The sequence below is a fragment of the Cydia fagiglandana genome, chromosome 20, assembly GCF_963556715.1.
Source record: "Cydia fagiglandana chromosome 20, ilCydFagi1.1, whole genome shotgun sequence".
NCBI classification, from domain to species: domain Eukaryota; kingdom Metazoa; phylum Arthropoda; class Insecta; order Lepidoptera; family Tortricidae; genus Cydia; species Cydia fagiglandana.
In genome coordinates, this window is record NC_085951.1 from 1,704,634 (window position 1) to 1,716,216 (window position 11,583).

General features: G+C 37.2%; 1 protein-coding gene across 1 annotated transcript; it reads left to right on the forward strand.

The window, feature by feature from the left end:
• Positions 1-5,444: 5,444 nt before the first annotated feature.
• On the forward strand, positions 5,445-10,372 carry LOC134674765 (uncharacterized). Its single transcript, XM_063532896.1, has 2 exons — positions 5,445-6,585; positions 6,707-10,372. Exon 2 carries the CDS (start codon positions 7,729-7,731, stop codon positions 8,998-9,000), a length of 1,272 nt encoding a protein of 423 aa, XP_063388966.1. The 5' UTR covers positions 5,445-6,585; positions 6,707-7,728; the 3' UTR covers positions 9,001-10,372.
• Positions 10,373-11,583: the final 1,211 nt, after the last annotated feature.

Consider the following 11,583-nt stretch of genomic DNA (forward strand, 5'->3'; position numbering starts at 1 on the left):
ACAGCACCGAGCGGCGGGCGGTTGTCTTAAGTTTGCATTATTAATGGTTCACCACCTTTAAGACGCTAGTTTTTTAAATCGCAGATAACCAAACGTGGTATTTAATATTTATGATATTTGAGGTAAAGAAACAATAACTATTTAATATGAGTTTAAATTTAAAAACGAACATATCACCAAACCCCATTCTTTTCAAAAAAAGTGCAAAAGGGACAACACTTTAGTATGAGTTAAAGTACGACTTTCTTGTGGATATCATAAAATAAATTGACTTTTAATACTAATTTTCTTGCCAGACCCTACTTGGCATGTTTCAACCTTAGATATGATTGAGGGGATATGATGCTAAGGGGGAAGCCTATGTTCAGCAGTGGACGTCTTATGGCTGAGACGATGAACCTTAGATATGATTAAAATGTTACTAAAATTTGCCCAAATCGTTAACTTTCATATTGTCCAAAGAAGACGCCAGTCTTCCCGAACGCTTCTGACCCAAATCTCTGTATTTTTCTATTTGTGTCCTTATTTCCAATTCACCTCATTTGCTATCATGGGATAGGATTTGCATGTATGGACATGCAAATCAAGCACGTCATTGAAGACACACCAATAATCCAAAGATCAATCAACGACCATCTATTATGTACAGCAGCGAGCGGCGGGCGGTCGTGTTAAGTTTGCATTATTAATGGTTCATTTACTTCACACTAACCGGGCGGCTTTCTCGATCCCTTCGGGTTTGGGGTAGTGATGGGATTGGGCTTATCGATTGTTTTAATTTGCTACTCAGATTTAATAGCTTTAGAGCCTACGCATGATTTGAAATAATGGGTCCCCTTTTCTACACCTACAATGGTTAGTTTAAATCAAAAGACGCAATTTGCTTTAAAGTTATGATATAAAATGTATAAATCATCATTATTATCGGATTAGGAATGCCAATTATCGATAAATATTATTGCCTAAATTAATGCATTCGTGTAGGTACTAAACATAAACACCTATTATTACCTACCTATGGGTTTTGAGTACGACTGTTTTAAAGTGTTGACGAATCATTTTACTAAGGGGAAACGCCAGCAGCGTGCTAGGTAAGTACATTTAGCCGGGTACCTATGGCCTAATAGCATGTAATACCCTTAATTTTTATATTTACCTAGTTATAAGTTTGTAAATTTCTGTTCTTATTTGAAATAAAATAATTGTACCTATTACCTTTTACTAATAGGATTTTTTTTTGTGAAATAAGTAACAGTTTTCTAGATAAATCCCGTTTTAAGACAGAATTTACCACAAATTAACAAACAACTACATCACAGAATATTTGTTTTTTTAATTCAAAATTATTATTTCTTTCAATCCCTTGCCGCCAAACTTTCCAAATTAATGTTCCTTCTTTTTTCGCAATTAATTTTTTTATGTCATAGTCAGCAAACGAGCAAACGAGCCGCCTGATGGGAAGCGGTCATCGTCACCCATGGACATAAGCAACATCACAGGAGCCACTAAAGTATTGCCGACCCTTGAGAACCCTAAATACCCGCTTCTTAAAGAATCCCATGTCGTAGCGCAAAGGAAATACCTCAAAAAAATATATAAGTAAAATTCTTTATAACGTTTCTCGATATCGATACCCCAAATCCCCCAACCCTACCCCGATGTTTAGTCAGTGCAATCGCCGATCTGATTAATAGTGCTCGCGCGAAATGTTTAATCTTTACCGTGATTCACCCCTTTGCTCTCCTGAACTATCGATGTTTATGTCTGTGTTAATGTTACAAATAGCTTGGTTGGGCACAGTTACATGGTAGACAATGGGGCATAGAGAGGCGGTAGATTTTAGTATTTTTTTATGAAATATGTACTTGTATTACGTAAAATGCCTCTTAGGAGACCTTCAACGTGCACACTAGCGCCACAGCTAAATAATCGTGATTATTTAAATTTAACGAAAGATATTGAAAAAAGGGGGCCGCTACGTATTGTATTGTGCATTTAAGTACCTTTCGAATACATCAAACTAGTTTTTATGTTGCTGGATTTGTCAATCTATGCGTCCAAAGTTAAAACGGCCGTTTTTGTTGTAAGTTCCTTTGCGTAAATCGTGCGAAGCCGGGGCGGGTCGCTAGTTAGAAAATAAAGTTAGATGGATGCTGATTTTAGTTTTCTTTATTAAAATTAGCAAAATAAATATTTTGTAAAAATCTATTCTGAACTATCGATGTTTATATCTCTGTTAATGTTACAAATAGCTTGGTTGGGCTCAGTTACATGGTAGACAATGGGGGTAATGGAATTGGATGGGTTGTTTTTAGTGGTACGTAACAACATTACATGGAAGAAAATATTGAAAAGGTATAGGTACTTATTAAAATTTCGCTAAGACGCTTTTTTAACTTCAGACCGGAAAAATAAAAGATAATCTTCAATTAATATTGTATTAAGCATAAGGCCCCCCCCACAGCTGGCGTCTTTCGAGCGTCGGCGTCTGTCAGCGTCGGTCCAGCGCTATGGAAAATGACGTCGCTGCGCAGTTCCGTCGACGCTGCGTCGACGTTGCGACGACGTCGGCCATAGAATTGTAGACGCCGACGCTCGAAAGACGCCAGATGTGCCCCCCCCCCTAAATATCTGCCAACGATGCTATTATTTAAGCTAAGAAACAAATTAAAAGTGAAAATAATTACTGTTTTGGGTGGGACTTGAACCTACGACCATTGGATTACTAACCCAGTGCACTGCCATCTGAGCTACCAAGACCTTACGCAATACAGCGAATTTACAGTGAAATTTTCCACTTTTAATTTGTTTGCTTAAATGATAATCTTCCTAGCGATGCCTATTTATGAGTCCATTTATGGTGTAGTAATATTTACATGCGATCGTTAGAGATACTCGTCCAAGAGATATCAGATAGGTAAATATGCCTATCACTTGGGTATCACTGTCAATCCTAATTTCAACGATATTAATCTTAGTCTAACAAGTAAAATATGTCCTGGATACCTTGAAAACCAGTGTCGGGTAATACCCAATTAAAGGATAACTCACGCTAGACCCGACCGGGGCCGAGCTGGAGCTTCCAGAACTTAGTTTTCTATGGAAAGCACCACGTGATCACCGATCAGCCGTCATAGGAAATGACATGTCGGACGCCTCGGCCCGGTCTAGCGTGATTCATCCTTTATGCTGAGTGGCATCCTATTTGGTGTAGTTAATTACTTACTTAGTGGTGTAGTTAATTACACTGTGTTCTTATAATGTTTTTCGCCAAAAATATGTTCACAATTTCTATTTCTATCTAGAATTAAAAATAACTTTTTCCCTCTTCCCTGTTGCATCCGTATATCATGGCTGATGGTCGTGACGACTGTGGACACTCAGTGCTCTCCAAGCCGCTCTGTGAAAAAAACTTTTTAAGAAGGCAAAATATTAAACATTCGCAATGAATCACAATATTCTTTTGTTTCCTCGAATTTCGGCTAAACTTTGGAAGTAACTGTCCAGTGCCCGGATAGTTGGCAAGTTAATACAGCAGTCGATAGGACGGTCGTAAATAATGCAGGAAATAAATATGTGCGTTTGGCGAAGTTCCGTTTTCATATACGGTTACTGGATATGACTATTGGTAGATTAACATTTATATTAGAGATTACATTATAAACTGCAGGTATATCAATGTACAAGAATTCACATTATTATCGTCAAAACAGGTAAAATAATATAATCAATAAAACATTATCTAAAAACCGGGCAAGTGCGAGTCGGACTCGCGCACGAAGGGTTCCGTACCATAATACCAAAAAAAAAGCAAAATTAAAACGGTCACCCATCCAAGTACTGACCACTCCCGACGTTGCTTAACTTTGGTCAAAAATCACGTTTGTTGTATGGGAGCCCCATTTAAATCTTTATTTTATTCTGTTTTTAGTATTTGTTGTTATAGCGGCAACAGAAATACATCATCTGTGAAAATTTCAACTGTCCAGCTATCACGGTTCGTGAGATACAGCCTGGTGACAGACGGACGGACGGACGAACGGACGGACGGACGGACGGACAGCGAAGTCTTAGTAATAGGGTCCCGTTTTACCCTTTGGGTACGGAACCCTAAAAATGAAATAATGACAGGATAATAAGTATAATAAGATTTCAAAATGTCAAGATAGTGGATGGATAAACCCTAAAACGCCGCAAATATGCTGGTCTTACAAACAATCACATATTTGCTGCATTCGCGGTAGAGACCCTGAGACCGTGGAGTCGTGACGCTCAGAATCTTTTTCAGGGCCTAAAAAAAGACTGTTTGAAACCAGGGGTGACCCTAGGGCCGGCTCATTCTGAGACTAAAGAATACTACGACGATTTAATAAATTCTTGAGTTGTGTTGAATGACTAAGGCCTTGATTACTTTTATACAAAGTAATATTGTTACACTTCATATTTTTCTTAGATAATTATTGTTGTGGCCACTTCTAGTGGCCTAGCCACCCGCTGTCCAGCAACTTGGACAATAATCGCTAATGGAGCGATGCAGTGGCCACAACTCATGCCGTTTCGCGCTTAACGGCGTTACTCGACTTACGATATTCTTCGCTAATTTTGTGTCGTAGTTATTTTCGGAGATAATAATAGTAAAGACATATGTAACTTCGTATAAGACGAGTAAGGAAAAAACGGGGAAAAGGAAAAAAGGAAAAAATCATTCTCGGATAGATGGCGCACACACCTTTGGCCTATGCTCGGCTAGATGGCGTCACGACATCGTTTCATATTTAACAATTTTAACACATAGATATCAGTGAATGAACATGGGTCAAAATGATATAAAAAGAATAAAATCATTTATTCATATACATTACACGTATACACATTTTTATGATAATTTTATACGTTTTCATTTTGAGTTTTAGAAGTGTGTCGATAGATGGCAGTAAATTTACTGTGACTACATAATTTACTATGACAGGACCCCTCTATACTATCTATTCTCTTTGATAATAGTAAAATTGCACGTGGTCTCATAATTCAAAGTCATCAAAGTTCAAAGTATTGAAGTGAACTTTGAGGCCGCGTTAAGAACATGTATCGTTTATACATACATACATATATATTTTTCCATAGTGCACGCCTGTTTCGCGAAGAGGAAAGACAGTTGGCGATCACGCTTACTTGACTTTCAAATTATTCTTGATCATACATACATACCTACCTCTTTCTTATTTACTTCTTCTCTTTGTGGTTGAAACTTTGAAACTGGGTGCTTTTGGTCTTTCTTAAAAATGTTTGTTTGTGGATACTAACCTACTCCAGTATTTTTACTCTCCGCTCATACCAGTTAAATGGGAAAAAAATATTAACCATTATAAATAAAAAAACCGCCGTTTGTGGAAAACTTATCTATTGAAAAATTTTCATTCTTGCATTATCTTGTAACACTTTAGGGTAGCCACCCAGTGTTATAAACGTCTGAATGTTATTGTAGATAGATACTTTATAGGTTAGAAAAGTAGATGTTTGTTTGGTAAGAATTTGGTGGTTAATATACGTTCTACACAGGTATTAGAGTAGATAGGTCAAGGTCGGAGACCAGTAATGTTGTTTTTAATCTTCATATATACGCTTTTGGCTATATTTAGAGGATAAAACTTACCGGAATGGTAGGCCATCAATCATCTATAAATCGTCGCATTTAGCGCATCCATTGTTCGTTCCTGCATTGTGCTGGGACATAAATACCTTGTTTTCTTTGGAGTTTACACATTTCACAATTGAAATACATTTGTACATGGTTACACTACATATAAATAGCTTTGACTTGGTAAAGCGGGTTGAATCGGTGTTGTTTATTACTGTCGCAGTAAACATTGACGTCTGTCAATGACAGTTGGTTTGTTGTCTGTGGTTTTGCACAGACAATCAGTCATACATAAAGAGTATTTATGAATAAACATTTAGTATGTGTTCTTTTATATTTTGCAATTCGTAGTTATAAATAATGTCCTTATTTTTAGCTTTCGAAATTAGTAATTCTTTTTATTTTTGGTGACTTCGGTTTTCTGTAAATTGGATCCGGTCAGTTGCGATGTCATTGAATGGGAGGTTTTCCATTCACCACTTTGTCTGTGGCTTTGCTATTTCAATTTCGCTTCATCACTACTATCTTGCGTGACAAGATGTAAGACGTAATTTCGACATCAGGTCGGCAATTAATTCATGGGGTATGTATTTTATTTAAAGATTGTATTTCCTAAAACTCGGTTAAATTCGGTGTTCAATGTTTTAATCGTTGATATATTTTGTTCCAGCTTGGCCCAAAATATGATTAACCTAGCTTCCTATGCGCCGGTAATGGCGGCATAACCTTTTCACCTCTTTCAAACCAACTTGGTGAGTTGTCCACACTTTCTAAATATACGGAAGGAAAGGCGAAGTTGTTTATTGTCAATTGCAATTAGCTAATGTCGTGTTTTGGTGTGATTTTCCAGCAATCCCTTGACAAAGATGAGACATCATTTTGTTTCACCGCGTGCGCATACGTCGCCACGTCTGGTGTCTAATATAAGGGACTCGGCTTAGAAACCGGTAAGGATTTTTTAATCTCATTATTTCCGCAAGCTAAATCGCGCGTTGTCCCAATTAAATATAAATATAACTTTTTATAACATAACCTCTCTAAAACCTAGAACATTCTCTTTGTTTCTAGGGTTCCTTTGGCTAGGCCTGTCCTTTGGCTAGGCCTGTCTTTTGGCTGGGCCTATCTCTTCCCTTGGCTCTTGGCCCTATGGCTTTTGGAAGATCTAGGGTGGTGTCGCACCCTGCTAGTTGAGAAGCCGTCTTCTCCACTTAATTTTTGGACTCGAGGTGAAGTGTTTATACGATAAAACTGTGAGTTAAAAACTTATATTTACATTAGTGACTGTGTTCCTTTGCTGGAAAGGATAAACAATATTTAAGTCTGAATTTCTTTTTAACGTGAACTTTCTACATGGTAAATTCTATTATTAATATGAAACCTGCAATTCCTATGTAGGATTTTGTGTGTATTACAGGCCCAAATATGCCTGAGATGTACTTAAGTTAAATTTAATTAGTAATAGTTACGGTACGTAATTTAAATGTTAAGTCTCGAGGCCGCAGCAGGTCTTATTGTGATGTAAAGTGAATAAAAGTATTTAGTAAATAAATTTGTATTTTCATTTGGATATGTCATACGTTTGATGAGTATAGTATCCTGGCGTCCTACTTTAAATATTTGGATATCTATTCTCACTCCATAGTGGCAGAAACCACGACCCTATCTATGCTCGTAGTTAGCCGTAAGCATTTTTGAATTTTTAAGTAGGTAGATCTTGGGGGTTCTGGACCACTTACCCAGAGCTCACCCTCCCCTATTACAGTGGCGTGCCCAACGTATGGCCTATGGAGTATGACATTTCCAAGTGAAACATTTTAGAAATATTTTAGTATTAAGGTTTTTATATGTAAAGGGAATTGCAAGTTGTTGTTTGAAAGTGTTGTTTGTGTTGGAGGTTAAACTTATAAATTTAACCAACTTATAAATAAAGCTATACTTTATACGCTAAATAATTAGCTATACTTAAAGAGATTTTCTCAATATTTTAAAATACTTTAAAAGGGTTAAAATCTAATAAAATTTTAACTTATCTTTAAAATATTATAACTCTATACTGACTTACTTCTGATATTACATATCAATCTTGAAAAATGGATTTCATAAAAGATGGTTGTAAAATCACCCATTTACATAAAGACGAAATGTCACATGAATTAGCGATTCGCAGACTTCCGGTTAATCCCATCTCACGTAGATCCAGTCTGTGTCAAGCTTTGAAACAGACTGCAGATTTAGCCAAAAAGGGTAGTCTGAAGTTCCAGGACTTGGTAATAAGTAATGAAGCTTCCGAATTAGAACTCTGTCAGCATAAGGTAGAGGAGATAGAGATAGAAGCAAAAGGAGAATTATCAGCAGCGGCGATCGACAGGCTATCCTCGCGTTGCAAATATTTATTGTGTCGTATTTCACGGTTGCCTCAGGAGACCGAAGCGGTACTTCTGTTGAAAACGTTAATTACTTCTTTATTGGATCGGTTGAATGAGCAAGGCTCTTCTGCGTCGTCTGGTTCGGATGATGACTTTCAATCTCCTAACGAATCTCGTATTGTTAGGGAGATTATTTACAAAACGGATAAGACTTTTAATATAAATTCTTTAAATTTGAAATTTAAAGGTGACACTTGTGTTCGTACTTTCCTGTCTCGCCTCGAAGAGTTGCGAGATGCTAGAAGAATTTCTGAAAGCCGAATATATAGAGGTTTTCCTGAGATTCTCGAAGGTCCTGCGTTGTCGTGGTTCCGGTCGCAACGTACGAAACTTACTACTTATAAAGAAGTCACCGCGGCTTTACAAGATGAATTTGATATACCTGATTTGGATCATCAGTTGTTACAGGAAATACGGGCTAGGACTCAAGCCAAGTCTGAAACTATTGTTTATTTCGTATCGACCATTCTAGGAATGTATGAGCGTCTAGCAAAAGAGGTTCCTGAACAAGAAAAGCTGGATACTATGATGAGAAACATTCGTCCGGAGTATTCCAAAGATTTAGCTTTACATGACATAGGATCGATTGAGCAGTTGAAGTCGTTGTGTAAGCGCATCGAACTAGCTCAGGTTAAGGCTAAACAATTTCGTGAACCGGTTTTATCAAACCAGTCAAATAATTCTTCATCAGAACATCCACCAAAGAACGTTGAACCTAGGAATAAGTCCTTCCAGTCTCGTTTTCCTAATTCTTCCAGAAACTTTGTTGCTGCGGCAGCACAAAGCTCTTCTCAACTAAAATGTTTTAGATGTGGTAGGTCCAACCATAACACTAAAGAGTGCAAGAGCTCTAGAGATATCGTTTGCTTTAAATGTGGAGAAAAAGGGGTGAAAACTCCCGAATGTGTCAAATGTAACTCCAAGACAAAAAACTAAATAAGGTCTTTTCTGCTAATAATAAATGTCGATCTTCTGCTCCCTATCGCGCAGAAAAGACGATTTTCTTTAATCCTCCTAAGGGAGACAATAGGGTATATGCGCTATTGAATATACTTAACTTGAATTTCAAGGCATTGTTAGATTGTGGTGCCAGTGTTAGTTTCCTGGGCCACAACAGCCATTTAGTATTCGCCACAGGTGGGATTCCTATTCAAAAACATATGAAACCTGTTATGGTGAACGTAGCTGACGATCATCGAATCGTATCTACTGAATATATGGTTTTACCAGTAAATTATAAAGGTCAAGTTAAACTTATACACTTTAATATTCAACCGGAGATTGCCACTCCAATGGTACTTGGTTTAAACTTTTGGAGAGCCTATGGATTAGCTCCAGGCCTCATTACTGATATAGAAAAAACTGATTCTCATTATATTGCTAGTCTTGACGCTTTACCGTCAGAGACAGGACTTACTACTTATGACTCTTTATCTTCTGAACAAAAGTCTCGACTTGAGGCTACTAAATCTCTTTTTGATCAAATTGATACTGATAAGGTTGGTTTGGGAAAGACTCACTTAATTGAACATGTTATAAATACCGGAGATACTCCTCCGATAAAACAAAAATATTATCGACTTAGTCCTTTTAAACAAGCTGCACTAGCTAAAGAGGTAGATCGTATGCTGAAAGAAGGAATTGTCGAACCTTCTCATTCCCCATGGAATTCTCCTGTCGTTATGGTGGAAAAACCTAACGGAGACTTAAGACTTTGTTTAGATAGTAGAAAAGTAAACGCAGTTTCAAAATCTGATGCGTATCCCGTACCACATGTTCAATACATACTGGATAATTTACGCGATGCGAAATTCCTTACCTCTCTTGATTTGAGTGCGGCATATCATCAGATTCCTCTTAGTGAAGACTCCAAGGAGAAAACTAGTTTTACTGTACCAGGAAAAGGGTTATTCCACTATAATAGAATGTGTTTTGGTTTGGTAGGCGCTTCTGCGACTATGCAACGTCTCATGGATAACCTCTTTACTTCACATTTTGATCACAAAGTCTTCTGTTATATTGATGACATAATTATTTGTACTTCCGACTTCGATGAACACATAAGATTACTTAAAGCGGTTTTTGATAAATTAAAATCAGCAAATTTAACTATTAATATGAAAAAGTCATCCTTCTGTAGGAGTGAACTGAAATATCTAGGATATTTAGTTGATAGATACGGTCTGCGAACCGATCCATCTAAAATTGATGTAATTTTAAATTTTCCTACGCCTAAAGATGCTAAGGATATTAAACGTTTTCTTGGAATGTGCGGTTGGTACCGTCGTTTCATTAATAATTTCGCAAAGATAGCTCGTCCCTTATCTCGCTTAACGAGTAAGAAAGTAAAATTTGAATGGACAAATGAAGTTAACGATTCTTTTAACATACTTAAATCTGCCTTAGTTTCTTCTCCTATTCTTAAATGCCCTAACTTTAATGAAAGCTTCTATATACATACGGATGCATCTTCTTACGCCGTAGGCGCGGTCTTGACTCAGTCTTATAATGGGATCGATCATCCGATCGCATACTGCAGCCGTACACTTAACCAACCAGAGACGAACTATTCGGCTACTGAGCGCGAACTCTTAGCTGTGATTTATGGTCTCGAGCAATTTCGTGCATATGTAGAAGGGAGAAAATGCTATATTATAACTGATCATGCATCTTTAAAATGGTTCCAAAACTTGAAAAACCCTACTGGACGATTAAATCGATGGGCGTGTAGATTAAGTCAATTTAACTTTGAAATTATTCATCGGAAGGGAAAAGAACATGTCATACCTGACTGTCTTTCTCGTATTCAGGTCAGTTCTATAAATTCTGTTAATACTCAAGACCCTTGGTATCTTGATATATATAAAAAGGTATCTGAAAAACCTTCTCTCTTTCCCAACTTTAAAATTGAAAATGATAAACTTTTCCGTTACTCTAAGAATAAGTATCGTCTGACAGCTCAATTTGACTGGAAGCTGGTACTCCCTTATGAGCACCGAAATGAAATCTTAAATAAGTATCATGATGATCCTACTGCCGGTCATTTTGGCGTGGCTAAAACCCATTCCAAAATAGCGGACTTATATTATTGGCCTACGTTGTTTCAAGACGTGAAAGAATACGTCGATTCTTGTGAAATTTGTAAAACTTATAAACCTGTTAATTTAGCTCGTCCTGGCTTGATGGGTAATCCCCGACGTATATCGTCACCAGGCGAAGCCATATCTTGTGATATTCTTGGTCCCTTTCCTCCGTCTTATTTGAGAAATCAGTATCTCTTTGTATGTGCTGATTATTTCAGTAAGTATGTGACTTTGTTTCCACTACGCAACATAACTGCGAAAGCTATAGTTAAGTGTATGGAAAAAGGGATATTTCTTATACATGGGGTTCCTAAATATATATTCTGCGACAATGGTGTTCAATTTACTTCAAAAGACTTTCGAGACTTAATGTCCAAATATAATGTCCCTCATATTTTCTATAACCCTAGATATCATCCTCAGACGAATCAAACGG